Source organism: Athene noctua, chromosome 27 (genome assembly GCF_965140245.1).
Source record: "Athene noctua chromosome 27, bAthNoc1.hap1.1, whole genome shotgun sequence".
NCBI lineage: Eukaryota > Metazoa > Chordata > Aves > Strigiformes > Strigidae > Athene > Athene noctua.
Genome location: NC_134063.1, coordinates 4723060 through 4746432, shown reverse-complemented (window position 1 = coordinate 4746432; position 23373 = coordinate 4723060). Strand labels below are relative to the sequence as shown.

Below are 23373 nucleotides of genomic sequence, written 5' to 3'. Positions count from 1 at the left end.
TATCAAACCAGCCTGCAGTGTTTCCTCGCAGCACTTAGGATGTGTTCCCAGAAGACTAGTGAATATTATCTGTTTTGTGGTGTTCTTTCCTTTCTTTCTAAGGCTGCAGTCACCTTCTATTGTGCACTAACCTGATCTTATGTTTTCATTGCAGAAATGTGTCATCAGTGGCATATGGCTTATATCCAGAAGATACCCAGTTCCTGCAGTCCACAGGGGTACAGTGTATAGAATGAGCAGGCCTGTTTTAGAGATCCATCAGGTTGGTTAACAGCTGATTTTTTTTTTTTTTTTTTTTTTAAATTACTTCAGGCTGAAAGTGGTTTCCCATTAGGGTACTAATCTGTGGACTAGATGTGGATATGTTCCTGAGAAGCACCAGTTTTAGGTTGATAGTTTCCACTTTCCACTTTTTAAGATATATCTGATGAATTCAAGGAATTTTGTAGTAGCTGGGTCCAAGTGACAATGTTCAGGAGTGGTGCTCTGGTAACTTCATCTACCAAACTGTTTAAGCCTCAATTAACCTCTGGAGTTAATCTTCCTCTGGAGAAGCATCTTTTTTAGTGGCTCTATAGATGTACTTCACAGGGTGTTAGAAGTGTGTTGGACATCTGGCTGTTTTGAGGGTAAATTGCTTCTTTTTCAAGGTAGCTGCATGTTTTCCACAACATTTAATACGTTAGAAGTGACCCAGTGCTTGGCTTAAGTAAATCTACCTGCTGGCTTTGATACGTGTTTAATTTAACGTCTCTTTAGATTCTACGACATGTAATGATTTTCTTTAGTCTAGATGCTATTCTTCTGGAGGAAGAAAGGGTTTTATATCAGGTTTTGTGGAGAACATCAAACAGGAATTAGCAAAAAACAAGGAGATGAAAGAAAGTATTAAAAAATTCCGAGATGAAGCCAAAAAGCTAGAAGAATCTGATGCGCTTCGAGAAGCAAGGAGGAAATATGTAAGTCTTCCTCATGTATTCCTTTGATGTTTTCATTGCCCAACCACTGAGCTGTTACTGTTCTGAATGTAAATTTGAATCTTTCTGCAAATGAACTGTTTAGTTCAGCATGCCTGTTTTTATGAGAAGTTCTGCTTGGTTGGAAATACTGGCTGGTAGATGGATGCCTTAGGTGTTTTGGGGCTTTTTAGTGGAAAATCTTTCCAACAGACTCTTCACTGGATTTCCCAAATAATAAGCAGATAAAATAATGACACGTTAAATTTAACGTTGGCAGTAGTTAAATACTTCTTTTTCATTCTTTCAAGAACTATGAACAGCATTACTTGCAAAAATGAAATGCTGAAGCTGGTTACTCAAGTAGTTTGCTCCCTAGGATGTAGCTCTTTTTGTCCTCAATTACAGTGTTAATGGGGTGTGCTATGTGCTGAACTGTTTTTGAGTATTTTCCCTCCTGTAGTTACATGCAGCATGGTTTTTTTTTTTCCACAGAAAACCATTGAATCTGAAACAGTGAAGACCTCAGAAGTGATTAAAAAGAAACTTGAAGAAATAACTGGTACAGTTAAAGAGGTAAAACGCAGCTATGGAAGAACCCTCCCCTAAGGCAGTTCTGCTCTAAGGCTTTGTGTTTTGTGCACATTTGAATTACCACCCTTCCTTTTTTCTTGGTGAAAGGTGGTTGCTATTCCAAAGGTGGTGACTATTTTTAATCTTTAAGGCCAGAATCATTAACATTGAAGCGATGGCATATGTTAGATTCCTTATTCAGTCAGTGTGTGGTCAGAGGAGAGGCACTGTGCAGCGATTCCTCTCAGATTTGGAGACTGGAGATGGTCCTTACAGTTCTGCGTTGTCTAGCAGTAAAAAAAGTGGTTCTTTTACTGGAGGGCAGTTAGAGCAATGCTGGAAAATCATCCTGGAAAGTTGTTTAGGAGATGTGCTGCTCTTCACACTGACACTTCTTGCTACTAAGGTGCTAGGGCTTCTGGCTTCTTACTGCATGTTGAAAAAGATCTGTAACGTCAGAGGCTCCAGGTGTTTGTAAGCAGAAATGCTGGTGCTATAGTTGAAGTGCTCTCCTCTCAGTTAGCATGCTGCAAGTGATCCTGTGGCTCTGTGTGTCTTGGGAATAACAAAATGCCTGGAGGAGCAGGCATCATTCATACCCAGCAGGTATGAGTGTCTTCCATTTGAGGCTCAGACTTTTAAAGATCACTGTGTCTGTATAGATCTGCTTTTAAGCAATTGAATTCAAGTTATTTTTTAGGCTGGGACTAAGCACTGCAGCTTGTGCTCATTTACTTCATATCTTGTCTGAGTTCATCCAGAGAGCAGATGTATTTGAGTGTTTAGTATACCTTGACTTTTATCTTTAGAGGAAAATTCTGAGGGGTCTTCCTGATAGTATTTTAAATATGGAATAAATCGGGTGCATGTGACACCTGCAGAAGCTGATCTGCAGCTGTGAATTCAGCTGGTACAAAACTGGGCTATTTGGGCAGTCCTCAGTGGGGTGCAAACCCTTTTATTCCTTATTCCCTTTTCTGTCCCCTTCATCCGTTCAGCATCTCCCTGCTGCTTTCAGAGGACAGGGAATGACTGGCAGGACAGGGCCTGCTGGAATCAACCTGCTGATTCCTGCGTGCTCAGCCTGCACCAGCTGCCCTCAGTCTCCAGGGCTGCTGCGAGGAGGAGGAGGAGGAGAGAGCAGACCCAGTCTTACTCACTCCTTTGTGGTGAAAGTGCCTGCTAGCCCACTGGCTCCCAGTCTTGCTGCTGGGTTTGTCGTTACCCTTCCTTCTGCTGTAGATCTGTCAGTACCCAGGAGGTGGCACTGAGCTAGAAGAGTTGGAGAAGGGCTGTTGCTGCAGTGGCTGCCACCCTGATGGTTACTCCCAAGTCTTGTTTTTCCCTCTTATTGATTAATTAAATCAGCAATGATTGAAAACTTACTGCTCTTTCTCTTATAGGGAGTACAAGATTTTCTGTAGTAAGTTAGAGCTGAGAGGTGCTTCAGGAGGCTCTTTCTTACCTGTCAGTTGAAGCTCACAGACTTCCTGCTCATAGCTAGACTGCTTCAGAGCAGAGTGGGCCGAGCTGTTTTCAGCCGTGCTTTAAGATCCAAGCCCGTGTGGTTGTTCCCAGCACTTTCAGTCAGGTGTAGGATCCCCGCTGAGAAGCAGCCAGCCAGACGCTGGACTTAAACTCTGTGCAGTCTGAAGTCTGTGTGGGCCTGGTGCCTGCTCTCTGCTGCGTTCCTCCACTCTCATTCTAAGTGTAGCTTTGCTGTAGCTTAACTGTGTGTACGTAGGAGCTGGACGTAATGCTCTTTGCTGACGTAGACGTTACCATTATCTTTTCAGTACTGTTGAGGGCGCTGTAAGCGTCTTTATTAGCCACATCTCACTGAAAACCAGGGAAAAGCAGTTGGGAGTGTTATCCTGTCATTTCTCTTCCTCTGGGGTTGTGGCTTGTGATCCATCAGAATTGGTGGCCTGCTGCCAGTGAGATTTCCAAGATCCTTGAGGATCTGATGTGTGACGGTGCAGAAGGAAAGGGTGACCAGCTGCTGCCAGAGTCCTTTTAACCTCTTGCATATGAGATGCTCTGTAAACAGCCAAAGTGATGTATATGGAGATGTTGGGTCGAGAAAAGCGTTTCCTAATTTTACAGGAAGAGTTGCTTAGCAGGGAGCTGTCTCAGCCTCTTTTATACCTTCTTTTAAGAAGCAAGAAGTCCCTGATTGTTTCAAAAGAAAGGGCTAGGGTATTTTATCTCTAGCATCATTGGTCCTTCTCTTTGATGTCAAGAAAAAGACATACTTTTTGAAATCTGGGGGTAGCAGCTATTACAAATGCATATGGTCCCGTGAGCAGCCAAATTTGTTGTTCTGCATAGAGGTGTTGGATAACGCTGCAGTGCCAAGCCATGGTGTCCCTGTAAGCCTCCCCTGTGACACGTGTGTTCACCTTAGGGTTGATTAGTCTTGTCATGTGTTAGGAGGTCTTCAGCATTCACAAAGAGGAGTTACTCAAAATAAGTTTTTCCCTGTTTCACCTGAAATGACCTTTTCTCTCCTGTTTTGTTTTGTTTCAGAGTCTGGATGAAGTAAGTAAGAGTGATATTGGCCGAAAGATAAAGGAAGGTGTGGAAGAAGCAGCAAAAACAGCAAAGCAGTCTGCAGAGTCAGTGACAAAAGGAGGAGAGAAATTAGGCAAGACGGCTGCCTTCAAAGCTATTTCTCAGGTACGTAAGTCCCACACCTCTGCAGGACCCAGCGCTGTGGACACAGCTTGTTATCATGGAAGTTATGAGCGAGTTTATGCTGAGTATAAAATTAAATGCAAAACTCTTAGAGCAAGATCTTGTGAACCATTGGAATAAGCTGATAAGTTCCAGAGATGTATTTTGCAGGTGTAGTGTTCACTCAACAACCCTAGAAAAGTGTAAGTTGGGAGTAGCTGAGCTTTTCCTAAAATGTGTTACTGGAAAAACTGGTTGCTCTGCTTGTGGAGTAGGATAGCAAATGTCTTCTGTAGACAGATACTGGTGGTACTCTTGAGAACAAACTGGCTTGTTTAAAGCTCTCATTTTCTTGAAAATGTGTAAGCGCTCATCTGTTTTGATGTCACCCAATCAACTTGCAGTCAGCCTGACAAGAAGTGTTCCCCTCGACTGGTTCCTCATGCCTCAGCTTTAGCCCTTGTAAGAGGAGCAGTATCAGTCACATCAGTCATGTCAGTTCCCCTCTTTCTGTGTTCCTAATAAGACATCATCTGCTAAAGGTCACTTCCAGCTGTAGCTGCAGATCACATTATCCACCATTTTTTTTCTTTTTCTGTCATGAAACCTGTTATCTTGCTCCAGCAGTCTCCTAACCTAAGAACTGTTTGATCCTTCTATAAAGCAGACTGCTAGGCCAGACTTTATAAGCAGGCAATGATTTTACAGGACCATAAAGTAAATTTTTTGAGGCTTAACGATTTGTTTTCCCTGTAAACAGATAAAAACTTTTGATTCGTTGTCAGATGTAACAGATCCACTGACCTTTTATAGGCTGTGAACAGTTCTTGCAGCTTTGCTATACTTTCTAGGATGTACATAGAATTTGGAATATTCAGTCAACTGCTTCAGAAAACCAAATACAGTTGTCTTAGAGATTGTAGTAGTAGTCTCATTTTAAGCTCCCCATGATTTCGGTATTTAGGAGATATTTTATTTGCACGATCTGGAGCTAGGTGATACCCACAGGAGCTTGTGTCTTGTTCTGTTCTCTGCCAGGTTCCCTCAGATGGTCTTTTATAGTCAGTAGGAACAGACTGAGCTTTGGAGCTTTTTATTTGCTTATCCTTGATGTTTAAAGTCACTTAAATTCCAGTTTCTGCTTCATATCAGATCTCTGGCATCTATTCTGTGTAGGCCCTGAGCGCTGTGGTAACTTTCTTGAGGAAGAAGTCACGCTGACTTTCAGTAGGGGAGGATGGTTTACGCTGGCAAAGCTGTGTTGGACATTTGATGTGTCCTCCAGAAAACTCCTGCATAAAATAAAGTTGAAAAATAGCAGCCCCCATAAAGCCACATGATGCTTTGGGCTGCATGACTTGCATGTTCTAAATAAAGATACAAGTTGGGAAAAGCTGTGTAGAGTGTGTATAATAAAATCCCTTTCTGTTGCCTGTGTCTGGTTGTAATAGGAAAGTGTGCAACTAGAGAAGGTACTGCTCAAAAGTTCAGTAATAGAAGTAGAGCAGCCAAGATGAAGGAGAAACACTAAAAATGTTTTTTAGTCCGAGTTGCTATTGAACTCTATGACAAAAATTCCCAACAGCGGTTGTGGTAGGATGCAGCTTCCTCTTGGCAGTATCTGGACTAAGGATGTAGCTGCTCACTGTCTATGAGTCCAGGTTTATCAGGTCATTTTTCTTGATGTAGCCTCACCCAAGAGGGAGAATATCTCCTATTTCTCCTTTAGTATAAGGGCACTACTGTGATTTTTTTCACATCTCTGCTCTGGCAAAAAACAGTTTGCTTTGAAGCTATTTTCTCAGCTAGGTGGTGTGTAGATGTCTGTAAAAAGGCTCCTTTTTGTTTTGGGGAAAACAATACTTCTGTTGGTTTAATCTTGAGCCTAGAACCTGGAATTTACAGTGGCTTTGCAGTTAGTTGTTGGTGTCCTGAAGTCCTTCCCCTACTTTTGGATACTAGGAATCATTCTCCCTTTTGCCTGGGGCTTGTCATTCGATCAGCAGCTGCTGGCTGTTGGGGGCTGATATGCTTGCCTTCCTCTGACTTGATTTATGCCGATTTACACTCTGTAGAGGTTACCCTTTATCAGCTGTAAGGTTTGACTGTGTCTGTAGTTTCTACTGTATTGGTTTTTTTCTTCAGGTTGATTCAATACAACCATCCATTTGCTGTCCTAGGCTGTTAACTTCTTAAGCAGAAGCCCTTGCTATTGGTGTGTTTGTCAATAGACATTGGCAAAGAAGCATTTGCTGAGTAAGGGAGGGGTGAATAACCTGTGGTCTCTTTCTTTTTAATTTTTTTTCCTTCAGCAGAAACGATTTTCAGTTTCTGGGAAAGGGCCCGGGGGGAACAGTAAATCAACCTAATAGGGATGTTTTCCTTTCAGGGTGTAGAAACCGTTAAGAAGGAAATAGATGAAAGTGTTTTAGGGCAGACTGGTCCTTACAAACGTCCGGAGCGACTACGAAAAAGAACAGAATTCTCAGGCGAGAGGATTAAAGAGGAGCGAATATTTGAAGCTAATGAGTACGTATTGGATTTAATTTAGGGTGAATATTTCTGTGTATAATTTGATACAAATGTGAAAACTTAACTACAGGTCAGGGATGGTTAAAATCCCAAGTGCTGAATTGAGGCTGTGGGGTGAGGTGTAACCTAGCAGAGCAAGTAGGTCTGAGAGTAAATTTCCAGCATAAGTTGATGATACGGAATGTTCCGATAGTAAAACAGGGCACTTAAAATTATAAAGTGGGTACGTAGTGTTCTGACATGAAATTAGGACTTGTGCATGTGTTATGTTTTCTCTCAGTTCTAACATCTTGCAGTTGAATTATGTTTGGCAGCACCAAGTCTGAGCTCCTTTGCTTTCTCTGCTGCCTTGCTCCACTAAGTCGTGTATCATTTACGTGGTGTAGCAGCCTCAGTGATGCTGCAGTGATACTCATCGGGATGTTCTCTTTTTTATTCTCTCAGTTGTAAGTTACTTGTTCACAAGAACCCATGTTTTCTGCACTTTTCCAGGGAGGCCATGGGTATGGTGCTGCATAAAGACTCAAAATGGTATCAGCAGTGGAAAGATTTCAAGGACAACAATGTGGTCTTCAATAGTAAGTGTTCCAAAGACAAAGGAGTAGCACGTTGTTTTCCCTCTTCTGATTCTTGCTGTGTTGGATCTAATGCCATCTGTGCAACTAGTCTCAACATAATGCAAATCATAGCCATTTTTTTTGTTGTAGCTGTTGCTGTGAGGTGGTGTGAATGGGATGTAGGCGTAGTTGACAACATTGCAGCTTTTCCAAGCTGCTCCATCTGTGTTTGGACCCCCTCCCCCAGTCAGGCATTGTTTTTGATCAGTCCCTGCTCCCTGTAGGTACCAAAACCTGCTTTCGCCATTTCTTAAAGAGGAGCAAACTCTGTTCTTTTTTCAATTTTTTTTTTTTTTTTTTAGTCAGATCCACTCTGGCACTGGAAAGAGACTGGGGCATGTAGGCATGTGTGTCACCAGGGAGAGGGCAGGCAGATCTCTTCTCCTTGAGCTTATAACGTGGAAAAATCTTGTCTTCAGTGAGCTGGTTTCTGTTGTCATCTGCTTAGAACTCTGGAATGTGTGGGACTTTGCCTCCTTTCTATTTTTATTGCAAAACCTAAAAATACGGAATATCTGTACTGCAGTGGGCAATGGCTTTTGATAGTTATCTAGACACTTAATGTTTCTGAAGGGTACAAAGAAACCTGAGACCAGAATCCTTCAACAAATCGAAATAATAGCTGCCAGTGTACTGCAGGGTAAATGGCTTCTTAAGGGAAAAAAACAGTAAAAGTGCAACAAACAATTAACTTTGGATTGTTCTTCTTCCCAACTTCTTTTGAAGTGGGGCTCCTAGGGAATGGATTTTTATATCCTATTGTTACCCTTTCCGAGGAGAGATGTTCAGAACTCCTAAAACTCCTCACATGTTGCATCCTCTGCTCCTGTGCCATCTGCACGAGCTCTGTGCGTTCCTGAGGATTTATGCATCTTTCCAACACTGTGGTTTTTCAATTCAGGCAACACTGCAGATGTGGCTGCACCAGGCTTTACAGCGTGTGCTCTCCCTTTACGTACCACCTGTACCGAGGACACTGTGTGTTTTTTGGAAGGAGCATAAGCTTCAGGGCAGGCTTCCAGCTGTTAATTGATGTGGTGGGAAGAAGCTTCCCTGCAGGGCCCATTATTCCGCAACTACCTTCTGCCGTTCTGCTCCATCTGATGTTGTCCAGAGACAGATAATGGGTTGGTTCAGCCCTTAGTTTGTTGCAACAATGCCTGCTTACTTAAATGGCTGCTTTTTTTTTTTTTTTTCCCCACCCCCTGCCTTTTTTTCTGCCTTGGAGATTTTGCTTTGCAGTTCTCCTTCCCCATCAAATGACTTCTGTGGTTTTCTGACATGCTTGGCTTGCTTTCTTATCAAGGTTGAGAAGTACACAGCTGCTTAAAAACTGCATCCTTACTGATATCTTGCTATTTTATTAAAAATTTGCAAGGTTTAAGGTCTGTTCTTGACTTGTCTCCCAGTTAAAACTATCTGGTGTTGGGTTCGCATCCTGCTTCCTTTTGTAGCAGACTGAATCAAGAGGTGTAAGCAGACTGTTACTGGTGTGAGCAAATCTACTGTATTTTCTCTCTGAAAATCTCCATAGAGTTACTGGCAGCTGATGTCAGAGAAACCATTATTCTCTTAATGACAGTTACTAATAGTTGAGAACATTGCAGGAAGATGAGAGAAGTAACTTTTGAAATAGATACTTGTTAATCAACAAAGAGGTTTAGAAGCGAACTAGCGGGTTTGATCTACAACCCATTGCATGTTGTTTCCTAATTCAGGAATGTAGTGGAAGGATGCTACTGCTCATGTCTCCTCTCCTTTCAGGGTTCTTTGAAATGAAAATGAAGTATGATGAAAGTGATAATGCATTCATTCGAGCTTCCAGAGCTGTCACAGACAAAGTCACTGACTTAATAGGTAATGTTTCATCGTTGCTGTGAAAGTGTTAGTTCTGTTCCTAGTGACTGTTCATGCTGTTGTCCTCCATGTGTTACTAACCTTTGGGGCAGATTCTGGAGCTTTATAATACTTTGCATGGATCATTATCCAGTATCAGGCAGCGCAGCAACCTGCTATGGGATCAGAAGTGCTGTATGGTGACAGGCGCTTGTAGGGGATAAATCTCAAGCATAACCTAAAGTCTGCAGTCATTCCCAGGTTCCTTCCCTCTCGTGTATAACCAAGGGTTTTTCTCTTGTTTTCTGGCGACAGTTATTGTGCCACCAGTCTCACTGAATTGTTTTATTAGGAGGATTGTTCTCGAAGACAGAAATGTCTGAAGTTTTGACAGAGATACTCAAAGTGGATCCATCCTTCGACAAAGATCGGTTTTTAAAGCAATGCGAGTATGATATAATCCCCAATGTCTTGGAGGTAAGGTGGGGGTACAGTATAAGGCATTTGTTTTATTTGTTACTTTTACTATGGAAGGTTTTTCTTTTAGTTTTCTGATGCTAAAATTAAAAGCTGGGACAGCATTTGCTTCTCGGGCATCCAGCTTTGCACAGAACATGAGATAACCTTGGGAAAAGGAAGTTGAATCCCACATAACAATTTAGTTTAAAACTATACTGCATAATTTAGTAGACTGGTAAATATTTTTTTCTGGCCTCGAAAACAACTAACTATCTTCCATGAGAAATGATATGGGCATCGGAGGGATCAAACTGAAGTAGGTGGATGAACAGTACTGGGAAAATGGTGATATCAAATATTGATAAAGAATTTGGTGCTTATGTACTACTGGATTCTAAATGATCTGTGACTGCTTGGGAAGAAGACCAGGTCATGACAAATGGTTCAGTGAAAGTATTTCTGGCACTAGTCAAGAAAATATGTGGAAGTTACTGTTTTTAAAGACTAAAGTATAAAAACACATGGAGGATAGCACTGATGAAGGATGTGGCGTCACGTATAAATGGATATAGTTCCGCTCACTGTAGCAGTGTGTTAGAAAAGACAGAGTGAAAGTAGGGGATTTGAAAAAGTACAGCAGAAATTGTTTTGAGAGATTTGTGTGAGACTGGAAATACTGAGGTTTGAAGAGATAAACAAATGCTAAGATAGAGCAAAGTGTTATTTTCTCATCCTGCGGTGCAGTGAGTGATCATATCTCAAACTGATATATGCTAATACACGTGTAGAAATAGTTATAATACTGCTAGTCATGAGGTAGCATTGTAGGGTGAATAAAAAATAATTTGACGCTTACAGATACAAACATTCAAACTGATGCATAGTTAGGTTTTGTCACTGCTGTCTTTGTAGTGACTGGTTTGTGCATCAGATCTGGGACTGGAAGTCTAATGTCAACAGTGAAGTAAGACAGACCTGTCAGGGTGAATCTGCTTTTCTTAACGGTGCCATGTCTCTAAAGCGAGCTGCAAAAAATGGGCTCTTGACTCTTGGAGAATGAATTTTCACAGGAGAGGTTTTTTTTCAAACTGTAGGCAGCCAGCTTACAGATGCCATCAAGTACGAAGATTTATAGGCGTTAGATTGGAAAAACGCCCTGCTACATGTAACTGACTTTATTTTGAAATCTGCTGAATTCCCAGCTTCTGTCTCATGAATTCCAGGTGTTTATTACACCATTGTTTTAAAGATAAAGCTTTTTCACGAATTGCAGTGTGATTCTTCTGTTCATTTGGTGCCCCTAATTTTTCACAGTCTTGAGAACTGTAGATCTACTTCTGGTTTGTACTCCTGCCTCTGTTAATCCCACCTCCCAGGGTTTCTGAGTAGTGGGTGTTCTGCTGACTTTTTGGATAGGAAAGTTTAAGATAGCTTTTATCTTAATTATTGAAAGGTTTATGTACATCTGACTCAGTACGTGTGTGTTTATAGAAGTTCTTAGTGCTGCTCGCCTTTGAAGCTCTCTTTATGCAGGGTTTCACAAGATACAGGATTTAAAGTATCTTGTCACCAATAATTTCAACTCTGATATAAGAGGTGTTTTAAAATGTTCACGTTTTATTTGATTTTCCTCTCTTAGGCGATGATGTCTGGAGAGCTTGATATCCTCAAAGACTGGTGCTATGAAGCGGTAAGTAGAGCTCCTAAAAATGTCTGAAAAGGTTATGATTCTCTTTTAAGTAGGTTTCTTTGCTTGCAAGCTGTCCGGCTGTTGTATCTGTGATGTTGCTTACTTGCTTTGCCCAGCTGCTTCCCCATGTAACGTGTTCATACTACAAAAGACAAAGGCAATCAAGTGTACCCGCTGGACTTCTGAAATAGTCTGGATATGAGAGAAGAGCTTTAGAGACAGATAGTGAATCAAGAGCTAAGCTCAGACTAGTCACTAGCTCCAGTTCTGCACTGCTCTTCTTGATTTGGATGGGGTTTAGTAGAGCCTGTATCCCAGATACGTGGTGAGAAGGTGCAGAGACATTTGAGCTGACCCAAAAAAGGCAATGCTTTTCTGCTTACAGAGTCAAGTTGTCCCTGGAGCTACTACACAAACACAGCTCCACTGCAGTATCCCAAGCAAATAATCCTGGCAGGCTGAAGTTTTTTAAGAAATTGCATCAGAGGTGATCTGCAGCCTGGATAATCTCACTGCAGAAAACAGATCTTTCTTTTGTTATACAAAAACTGATTTTGTTTTTGTGCTGGGATAGATTTTCAGTATTGGATCCACTTCTTGAAATAATGAGTATGAATTGGTTGCAATTCAGTGATTGTCCACTTAACTTCATGAAAGCAGATCCTTTCCTGACAATGTAGATGGACATTTGTTCTGGTCTTCACGCTGCTCCAAAATAATTGTGTTGTAGGCAACACAGAGCCATTAAATAAAGAATTTAATTGCTTAAAGTGAATGTTCTTCTTACTGATCACCACCACCAGAGGGCTGGAAATGCACACACTGGGAGAAGCAGTTTTTTTGTATTTAATTTTGTGGTTGTTAGTTGTGATTAACATCTTCATAACAGTGTTGCGGTACGTAAGAATCAGATATTCAAAGCAGTAAAGTAAACAAAGTTCTTTACTGGTTCAAGCAGCCTTTGAAATCACACCGTAGAATTCCTCTCAGATCTCTAGAGGGAAGTAGCAGATTCACTGGAGTTTATAAGACAAAAAGCAAATCCTTCTAAGCTAGTTGTAGCTATAAATTAAGCTCATAAGTCAAGAATCATCCATAAAATAAGCCAAAGGAGGAAATGAGAGTCCTATTACTGTGAATCCATGAGATAAGGCTCTTGAACAGATCATACCACGAGCGTGAAGTGTGTGATACTGCTCACTAAAGTGTTGGAATACAGACCAGTAAAGCAAAAACTTATTTAAGTGGCAGGTTTACCAGCCGAGCTGCAGGTTGCTGTCAGCCCACTGGCTTAGGTATAGTTTGTGGTTCATGGAGCTGCCTCTGCCTCCTGTCCTCAAAATCCCTGATCTGTAACTTCAGCTTCGCTCTAGTGACTTTGCCAGCAACTTCTGTAGGATATTTGCTTTTAAATGCTTGTGATGAAGGTTAGAAGATCCATGGTGGGGAGGCAGGTAGTGACTGCCTCCTGTTTGTTTGATACCTGCCAAGAATATGGTGATAATGCTGGAAGCAAGTAGAAATTCACTGTCCCCAACAACAGTTCACGATGCATAAATAATGAAGCATATGTGCATGTGCCTAAAAGGAGCCAGGAAATGCTGGTCTGCCTCCAGGGTCTGGCTGGGTATTGGGAAAATAGCTTGGTTCCCAGACTGTTTCTCCTCGTCTGCTGTTGAATCAGAATTGTGAGTGCCTCGGCTACGAGATGCGCTCGATGTACGCACTCTGTTGTGACTGGTGGATCTCCTGCTCTGGCCAGGGGAGGTGGGATTTTTAGTGAAAATTTGCTTATGTGAAGCCCAGAGCATTTGACGTAGCTGTTCAATACCTTGCAAGACAGACATGTTCAGCATATTTGCAAAAACATTACTTTTATTCTTCTCTTTTTTGGTGGTACTCTCTAAGCAGAAAATCCTGTTTTCTCTGTGACAGAACAAATTCAAACGTGTAACACAAGTTTGTTTCTCCATTTAGACTTACAGTCAGCTTGCTCATCCAATCCAGCAAGCCAAAGCCATGGGTCTCCAGTTCCACTCCAGGATTCTTGACATTGACAACATTGATGTGAGTGTCCTTTTCTGTATTTCACCTTGGGGAATGAATTAGAAACTCAGGGGCTGAGAAGAGGTTTTCTTCTTTGCTCTGACTGCTGGCTTTTTGCCTCACGCTACTCTGGTGTTTGCCATTTCTGCTAACAGAGGGACGAGGTCACCGCTACTGGAAGGGAGAGCTCACGGGACGTTTGCCACTGTGTGATCAAGCCTCAGTTACGGAGCTGTGGTTTGTCTCCTCTCTGCCAGGGCAGCTTGGTCTTAATCACCAACATACAGACTGAGAAAGGCTAATGATAAAGGCAAATAGCACTGACCCAGTGCTTTCACAAAGGGCTTTGTTGGTGCTTACTCTGGATGATAACGTGCAGTACGCCTGTGACTCAAGGTTGCACAGTGCAGGAGTGGCTGTTTGGGAGATTTAACTGCCGTTCTGGATGGCTCTCGATGAGGGGGGGGGTTACAGCTGTGAGCAGAGCTGTTGCCTCCTCGGGAGCAGTGCTGGTAGTTGGGGACTCTGGCCAGATGTCTGCACAGTTTGTAATCCTCTCAGCGTTCCCCTTTATTGAGGAGCCAGAGGTGTTATTGTTCTACTTAGCAGTAAGTCTACAGCAGTACTTTCATTTAAATCTTTAGTGTCATCTGTCACTGGCCTCTTAAGGTTTCTTCAGATCTTTCTTGCAATGGCAAAGGTATCTCAAAGAAATTGCCACCTTTAGTCAGGCCTTTCATATCCCATAACTAGCTCTGCCTCAAAGGAAGTGTGCAAGGGGAGGAGGGGAACAGGGCAGCTCTACACTGGTGCTTTAAAACGTGGGTGGAAATAGTCTGAAGTCAGATCAGCTGTTTGCCTCTGTCATCAAAGGTGCTAACTCAAAGGCAGCAACACTCAGTACCTGCTTCTGTTGGAGCCAAGTTGTGGTGTACTTGTCCAATATTGGGCAGCTGTGCAGTATTATACTCAATAAAATGATAAGCTGAACCCATTCAGACAATTAACATAAACCCAACTGCAGGGGCATTCCTGTGGGAGCAGAGGACACCGTTACAGCTGTTTAATAGAGGTTTAAACCCAGTGGTGATCTGGCCCGAGGTGGGGAAGCAGAGGTTTGGAAGCTCTCGGGTGGAGATGCAAATGGAGCCTGGCAGTAAAAGGCTGCTGTTCGGAAAGGGAGAGCTGTTCCAGATGTTGTTGGGTGTATTGGCCTGCCAGATGTTTCTTGTGGTCACACCCCTGCAAGGCAGGAAGAATTTGGCAACCATCATGGAAAACCGAGAGAACAAAATCAGATGCTGTTGGTGGTTTCCTGAAAGGAGAGCTACTGATGGTGATTTTTCTCTCTCTGCAGCCCTGTGCAGAGTCTCTCTTTTTTGTGTGCACATCATTAAAAAACTGGAGTGGGTGCAGGAGAGCTCCAGAAACCTGTGAGAGAATGCCCTACAGCGAGAGACTTAATTTGACCCGTGTAGCCCTACAAAAGAACAGCAGGAACTGACTTGATTAATGACCACCTATCTTCACAGCCAGCGAGCAGATCATCTACAGGGCATCTCCTAACACAAAAGGCTAATGTCTCGTCCCCTTCCTAGGACTGTTTTTCCTTTTGGTCTTGATAGGCTTCTCATTTTCTCTCATCCATCTGGGTTCAGAGGAAGCCATTCCTGCCTCTTCGGTAACTGAATATTAACTGCAAGCACATGCCAAATGAGCAGCAAAATTTCTGCGTCATCTGCAATTCTCTTGATTATCTTCAGCAATAAATAACATGGTCTAACAAAATTAAAGCTATGGAAGTAATACTCATGATTGCTTTTTTTTAAGCATCTTATTTAAATCAAAGGTTTTTCCTGTACTGTTAGTGTCTAGGAGACTTGATTTCATTGTATGCTAAATAACTTTTTCCTCTGTAGGTGCTAATTAGCATAGAGTTATGCACAGATTCTGAGTGGTGACTGGAGAGACATTTCATTATTAACTTGTTTTAGGTGCCTATATTTTTGCATGAAATTTCTCAAGAAAATTGCATCTTAGCTGGAAAATGATTGATATGGAACATAAATGAGTGCAGTTCTTATGCTGTCTGTAGTGCGAAGAAGGGGGGGATAAAGGGTGTTGTGTGTTTAAATTTTTAAATGTATTTCTCTAGAGGAGATTTATGGGAGTATGTTGAGTGATCTCATCCAGAAAAACAGTTCAGCGAGTCTGGAAAAAAAAACCATGTAGAAGATTTAAGGGAATTCACATGCTGCAAAATTGGCAGCATTAAAATTAAGATCAAGTCTTTCAAACGTAAGCATCGGAACTCATGTTCCAGGTACTTGCTTAAGCACTTTTAACTTCACTAGACAACTACTGCCTTTAAATTTAATGGAATTTTGGATCCTTGATATTTATTAGGACTATTTATTTGGCTGCCTAAATGCAGTTTTAAGTATGTGACTTGTGAAACGGGGTTTCTGAACTTAGTGTGGGAGGAGTGATATAAATACTGGCTTGATTATAGAGCTTTTTTGGGATCATAATACTAAAAAATAAATCAATACCAGTATGGAAGCCTTGGTGCTCTTAAGGGATACAGCCTATTCAGTGATACAGCCCTCCTCCTCCTTGAAACCCACATGCAAATTTATGTTGTTGAATTATCAATGCCAAGTGGCGTCCTATAAAAATATCTGTCATGGAAACTGGTCTGACGAAGAGCTGTGGGATCTGGTTTTTGGTACTTGGGTGGAAGGCGTTATGCATTGCTGAATGAGTCAGGCCAGTTCCAGAAATGCAGTGTGGACTGGGATGGCGTGAGTTACTGCAGAGCTAGAGACCAGATTCCCTCAGATTAAGCAAAGGAGCATTGCTGTTTTCCTCAGGGGAGAGTAAAATATAAATACACATATTAATATTTTTTTGGTGAATTATGGTACAGTCTTGTAACTGTCTCTTGTGTTACATTCTTTATTATGTGATAAAATGCAATGTCTGTCTCTCATAGACAAAAGAATATAATCATGCTACCTTAAGTTTGAGGTAGTATGATTACCTTTTGGGGTAACACAGCCAGTAACTCCAGAGTTACTGAGGAGCAAGATATTCTGTAGCATACTGCATTCCCACAAAAGATATAGAAAAAGGGTTGTATTTTTGAAGAGCACAGCTTTGGGAGAAAAAATTCTCCATTCCAATTTGCATTTCACTTAATAAGTTTTTTAAATATTTAGTGAAATGACCTTAGAATAGAGAAAAAAATCCTGTCAAACAAAAGGTTCTCACCTTGGAGTCTTTCTGTTACTTACTTTTGTTTATCTAGTTCAGTACAACTTCATGTCAGATTCATTCAAAAGCAAGAGAAAAAACTTCAGTTGATGTACTTTCTTCAGAAAAATTAATTTTTTTTCAAAAGCAAGGTTTCTTTTATTTTTGGTTTCTAATTTGGGAATAATGGAACAGAGCTTGTTCATGTTTCCCAGATATTTAGACTTGGAAAAATAATGAAAAATTTCAGGACAATTTTGGGAAAGCTTTTAAATACAGGGAAAGTTTTCAGGAAAATGGTTTGCGATAGTTTCTACAGCATCTGTATTAACAGAGCAGGTATAACCTGATTAAAATAACTAGATTCAGCTCTGGGAGAAGATGGGATTGTTAGCTGTGCCAAGCCGTAGGAGTCGGGTTAAATACTCGACGTTTTTACGTCAATTTACAGAAATTGTTTGTTTTCTAATGGAATTTTCTTTCATTGCAGCTGGCTATGGGGAAGATGATGGAGCAGGGACCAGTATTAATCATCACTTTTCAGGCTCAGGTCGTGATGGTAATTAAGAACCAGAAAGGGGAGGTGGTGGAAGGTGATCCGGTAAGTGATGCTCCTCAGCTTCACACAGTTCCCCCAGGGGCTCTGCTAGCTGTCCCTGTTTTTAGGGGTTCCTGAGTGTGCCTGGAGCAGCGAGTGTCTGCACGTACTCATTCACTTGTGTTTGTAATGCTGCATCTTGTGGGTTAGGTCTTGGTTCAGCTCAGTGTGGGCTATTTATTCCTGTCAGACTCTTGAAGCGTTACGGCTTATTAATTGAGAATTGTTATCTACGAGGAGAGTCTGCAAACACCTAGAATGGACAGAGAAAGGGATATTTCTTAGAAAGGGATATTTCTTAGACGGGCTCATAGGAAGTATTTCTGTGCAGAAGGGACTGTTGGGCGTTGGAATGGGCTGCCCAGGGCAGGGGGGGAGTCCCTGGGATCCCTGGAGGGGTTGAAGAGTCGGGCTGAGCCAGCGCTGAGGGATCTGGGGGAGTTGGGAACGGTCAGGGTGAGGGTCATGGTTGGGCTGGAGGAGCTGCAAGGGCTTTTCCAACCCAGATGATTCTGGGATTCTCTGATTTTAAAATCCCAGTGAGGAGAGGAGCTGGAGCTATGACCACTTGCAGTGCTTTCCCCTCCAATTGCTGCTGAGCCTGGCCAGCACCCTCCCTGCCTGCAGTTACCACCTGAGTTCGGCTCCTCTGGCACCCTCCGGGACAGAATTGAACTGTCCTGCTGCCAACTGAAGCCCCATCACACAGCTTCCTCCTGATCCTGTTCTTTTTTTCCTCCCTTTTCCTTTCATAAAGGGCACTGTAAGAACAGAGCACCAAGATGTTTGGTAAACAGGGTGGGAGCTGGAGTTATTTAAATCATTTGCAGGAGGTGGGGAAAATCACTCTTAAACAACTGAAAGTAGAAGTTCACGTTTTTGGCTGCTGCCTCCCTGCACTGGTACAAAATATCTTACAGCACCACAAGCCTTTACTCACTGGAACTCTCCCATATCCAGTTGTGTTAAATGCTGTACATGGTACAGGCTTCTGGTGGGAACCTCTGACACGGGGTGATTTGTGCAGCAAATCCCTGGATTGTACTTTGCTGTGGTTTAGCTTTTAACCTACGAGTCCAGCCTGCGTAATCTGTTGTGAGGGATGCTAAACTGAGCCTGTCAGACATAACCACAGAATATGCTTGTTCCCAGAGTTAATGACACAGCAGGCTGAAGGAGCCCTGTGCATTTTTCTGGAATACGTTTGTTCTCGAGTGGCTCGCTATCCTGACAGCTCTGGCTTGCACTGTGTCTGTGAATGTTTAAGTAGCTTAATGATATATAATGGGGGACATTGTGAGAGGCCTGGAGCTGGCAGTTTCTATCAGACTTCCATTAAAATTAATACATGCATTTAATAAATATTGGCTTTTTGCAACCATTCTCTTCAGTCCAGGCTGTAAGTTTTCAAAAAAAAGGGACTCATTTTAATGATGGAGCCCATCTGGACTGATTTACAGCCTGTCACATCAACTGCAGGGGTGGAACAGCTGATAGAGTGATTTCTTGCATTAAATTACTGCATTCCTAGAAGATAGATATTGATGTGATAATTATTGAACAGGATATCTAAGTCTGTTTGCTGTCTGATTTCTCCGGAGCGGCAATGAATCAAGGAGATGCATTAAAATTCTTCATTGGAAACAAAACTTCAGCTTTAATCAAATGTCAGATGCGGGCTGGCTGGTAACTATGATTTGGTGTTAACTGCTGAGCTGCTCCTGCAGAGTACTGAGCAAATGACGTTCAAGGAAAAAGGAGCCTCGAATTGTAAACTCTCTAAATAGGAATCATATGCTTGTAATTGCTGCGGTATTTCACCTAGTTGCAGTTGTGCAGGTTCCCACTGCTGTGCTGCAGGCTCACCCCCAGAGAGGTGTGGGGAGACCTGGCAGCCTGGGATGGGGTGGGACATGGTGGTGTGGTAGTTAACGTAGGGGGGTCCCCATGGAGCACCGCAAAATCAAATCTGGGACAATGAGGCCTTAGTCAACCCAGCCAGCAATGCTGCCAGGTCAAGGGGGTCTTTTTAAAATTAGCCCCTGAAGGACTGTGAGACAGGATGCTGGTTGTCCTAGCAGACTGGGGGATTAAAGGACAAATTTTCACCTCGCATGCATGGCCATGATAGACATCTGCCTTTGGGAGGCCACCCGTTTGCCATCCCACTTTCTGTGAATATATGCAGCAGCATGCACTGTACATTGAGGATTAAGATGTACGCTATTAATAAAAACACCAGGTCAGAAAAACAGAGGTGTCTCCGCTCTGGAAACACGTAATTTTTATGTTTCATCATGTCTCATTTCCAGGAACAAAGCTGTGCTACTTGTTCAGTACCGCATGCTGCAAGATTACCAGTAACTCAGTTTATCAGCTGTTCATCCCTTCAGAAATCCCATGATCAAGAACATAAACTCTTCCAGATGTAGCAGAGCTTTGATGCTGAAGTGTGTGATTAAATTGCCATTCATCACAATCTTACGAGATGGACTTCGAAAATCACAAATTTCATGCAAATTAAGGTTCCACTGGCAATGTTAAATCAGTTACGTTACCCACTTCATTTTGAGCTTATACTTAGTGTTTTATATTCAGGAAAGATCTGTTAGCCTTGCTGTTGCTGGTACATCGATGTACAACCTGTCTCAAGCAGGCAGAAGTTTTGTTTTTCTTCTCTTGTCCCCTCTGCTCTTCTTCTGACATACCCCAAACATCTGTATGACTCAAGTTTTCAATCACTTCTAACACTTCTGAGCAGATCTGAAGCAAGTTAATGTTCTGAAACACTGAGCAAGAAAAAAAAATGGCTTTATGATATGTGATGTTTCTAAAGCATTAGTTTTCTAATGACTGGTCTGGTACAGAAAGTCTCCCCTCTCACATTTGTGTACCTAAATTATAACCTATAAAGATTCATGCATTCGATCAAAAATGTAGTAGTTAACTACAGATCTGGGAGCTGAACCAGTGCACAGTCTGATCCCTCAGTGATACTTCCTTATCTGAGGGAAATACTCTCCATGGTAAATGGTTAAACGATAAGATCAAAATAGCCTTTGACTTGCAGAGTGGATCTGTGACACTGCCAGATTTGGGCTTCTGGCAGCCCAGTCTCTGATGGGTGATGTCACCTCTCTGCTGGGAGAGGCAGCAACTTTGTCACTGGTAGCTGCAGTGACTCTTCAGGGAGTTGTTTTCATAAGACCATGAGCGATGGCCTCAGGATGTGCTGAGATACAGCTTTCATCCTTATTCACTTACTCTGAACAAAACTGCTGGCATTCTCATTACATGCATCAGGGATGGAAAAGCTGATAGTTCTGTTTCAGTCCGTAACCCCAGATGGTGAAAGCACTGTCTGCACGGCAAAGATTTGATGGCAGAATTAGTGTGTCTCTGTGGCTGACACTATGGCTGGACTTGGTATGATCTGATTGTCATGGATAAATGTTGCTTTTTAACACTCTGTCTCTCCTCAGACCCGGTGATGATAATTTTTGGGGTAATTTGAGCTTCTCAAATGGAAGTGTGAGAGCTAGTGAGGAAGCTGTGGGGAGGGGATGCAGCTCAGGGGCTGATGTGGGAGAAGCAGAGTTATAGCTGCAGGAAAGAGCCTAAACTTGATTGAAGGTTACAGAGGGCAGTACAGCCTGGCAGCTGAACCAATCTGAAACCAGAAATTTGTATTATAAATAAGGTCCAATATCAATCTTGGCACTGGTGCCAGTTAATGTATGTCAGCCAGAGATATTTGGAAACCCTAATTCTGGTTTTGGAAATCAAGTTTATCCGTTCCTGACTGTGATAAGTTTCTAACCACAATCTAGTAGATGTTGCTTGAGCTGTCCTTATTCGGGACCTTCGGGCTTAGAACCAGAGAGCAAAACCACAAGAACAATCTCTGGAGGAAGTGAGGAGCATGTCCTCGTCAGCTCTGAGCCAGGAGGTCTGTGACCATCACGCGCGTTCTAACGACAGGATTTTCCTTCCAGGACAAGGTTCTGCGAATGCTGTACGTGTGGGCACTCTGCAGAGACCAGGATGAACTCAACCCCTACGCTGCGTGGAGGTTATTGGACATTTCCTCATCGAGCACTGAGCAGGTTCTCTGAGAAGAATTGCATCCAAGGGCTTCCTGTACCTCTCTTGAAGCCACGCTGGCTCTGAACTGGCACCAGTCTGCTGTATGATGGACTGTGGGGGAAGAGGCTGGGTTGGTTCCTTTTCAGAAGAACAGGCTATTCGGTGTGCTCTCGTTATACCAACCCCTGTAACGAACTGGACGAGTCTGACATACCTGCCTTACGCTTTGCTGTGTAGAATCGCACTGTAAGGATGTACGGTAGAGTTCAACGTGAATGGTCTGAGACACTAGCAGCTGCTCTTGGCTCCTTTATTAATTGTGGCTGAAGGAGGCTGGTTTGGGTCCTGTGTGTTTCCCAGTGCTTCCAGTGATGGACAGTGGTGGGTGTTGGAGAGTGAGATGTCACAGGTCTACATCCCATCTGCTGTCGTAGTCTGGTGGCCTCAAAGCATCCCTGAGAAGGTCTTAGAGGTGCTTTAAGGCTTGGTTTTAGCTAACGTACATCTCTTGCACAAGATGCACCAATAAGCCTTCTGTTGCTGCAGTGTCTTGCACTTTACTGAACCAAATACAATCAGGACTTTGCATATGACTCTCGGCTGGTGTGGGCATCATCAGGCAGGTTCTGGAGGCTGGTTGCAGGGGTGGAGTTTGCTGCCAGTGATAATATTTACATATCCACAGCTTTGCAGGGGAAACATTACTGTTTCTGGTGTTTGTTCATTGCATCAGCTGGTGCCACTAAAGAGAGCACAACCGCATTTCTGTTGGGTTCTTCTGATGGTGTGGAGGAGAGAGGCTGTAACCGGCTGTGAGGGAGCAGGCAGAGTGCTGGAACAGAGGTCAGGAGTAGGGGTGGACAGACGAGCAACAAAGGAGTAAATAAAATGCAATAACACATAGAAAATCACCTCTTGTAGCTCAGGTATTTATGTGAGGTGGGAAAAGAACCTCCAGTGTAAAGGTGCATTATGAGCGTGGCTTCACCAGCTGGACTTGTGTGTCAGGGGGGTGGCCCCGTGGCCTGGGGGTCCCAGGTAGCCACTGGAAGATGGCAGAGGGGGAGCTGCTGGCACGCTCACACAGACTCTAGGATCTCTGCTGAGGGCCCAGTTTGGGAGCTGTGATGTGGGTTGATTCGTCAACTGCCTCCTCTTAACGGAAAGTGAGGTTGGGGGAAGAAACATTGATTGTGGAGTAGGAAATCAAAGGATTGATCTGCTGCTGTGTTCTGCCTGTGCACAAACCAGGGTGATGCAGGACAGCACTTCCATGACATTATGATTAAAGAGAATAATTGCCAGTTCTTCCTCCTCTTGTGAGTGTCCGGATCAGTTCCTTTGAATGTCAGTGGGATTATCTCCCAGCCCTTGGGTGAGACATTTAACTCTAGCAGCTTTCTTAGAGTGAGAGGCAATAAGTGTGGCAAATTCAGTAGCAGAGTCTGCCCTGTCTCCTTGGAAGATGCCCAGATTGCTGTCTGGCTGCCACGCTCGGTATTTCTGCTGCTCTCAGGGCAGGCTGTGGGTGGGACATGGTCCCTGCTGCCTCCCTCATCACACAGTTTTCTCACTGGTGCTTTTGTCAGTAAAATAACTTCAGATTTTTACTCAGTATCTTAAGCACTAGTACACAAACAGAAGATCTGAACAGAATAAATTCCACAATGCAGAAATTGGCTGTGAAATAGGGTATTCCTGTGTCTGACTGCCTTCAGAAGTGGTGGTTTGATGTGGGCCTCATTCAGGCTCTTCCAGGGACTGATCCCATCTAACATCTCTGCACACAGGCTCTGTCATGTGTGCAGAGACTTACCCTTGATTTGAACACCAAGACCACTGAGTGCCAATGCAGTGTCAACAGTGAATGTCTTTGAGACGCTTTTTGAACCTCATCAGGATTGTGGAAAGTGTCATCGCCAAAACTGTGAAGAAATTGAGTCAGTGCCCTCTGAAAATGAAGCCTGGTCACCTCCTGCCCTGCTTCCTCAGTAGCTGGATGCAGGCAGTCGCTGATCAGAGAGGAGTCTGCAGCCTGGGTACGTATGT

At 43.0% G+C, this 23373-nt stretch overlaps 1 protein-coding gene across 1 annotated transcript in view; it reads left to right on the top strand.

The window, feature by feature from the left end:
• Positions 1-23000, top strand: part of TIMM44 (translocase of inner mitochondrial membrane 44) — a 24382-nt gene extending 1382 nt beyond the window's left edge. Inside the window, exons 2-13 of the mRNA XM_074927836.1 lie at positions 155-262; positions 789-959; positions 1452-1532; positions 4059-4208; positions 6595-6734; positions 7230-7315; positions 9119-9211; positions 9543-9667; positions 11289-11339; positions 13317-13406; positions 17131-17241; positions 21234-23000. Coding sequence (XP_074783937.1) covers positions 155-262; positions 789-959; positions 1452-1532; positions 4059-4208; positions 6595-6734; positions 7230-7315; positions 9119-9211; positions 9543-9667; positions 11289-11339; positions 13317-13406; positions 17131-17241; positions 21234-21353 — 1326 coding nt within the window. The 3' untranslated portion in view covers positions 21354-23000. The remainder of the gene's footprint in view (positions 1-154; positions 263-788; positions 960-1451; positions 1533-4058; positions 4209-6594; positions 6735-7229; positions 7316-9118; positions 9212-9542; positions 9668-11288; positions 11340-13316; positions 13407-17130; positions 17242-21233) is intronic.
• Positions 23001-23373: the final 373 nt, after the last annotated feature.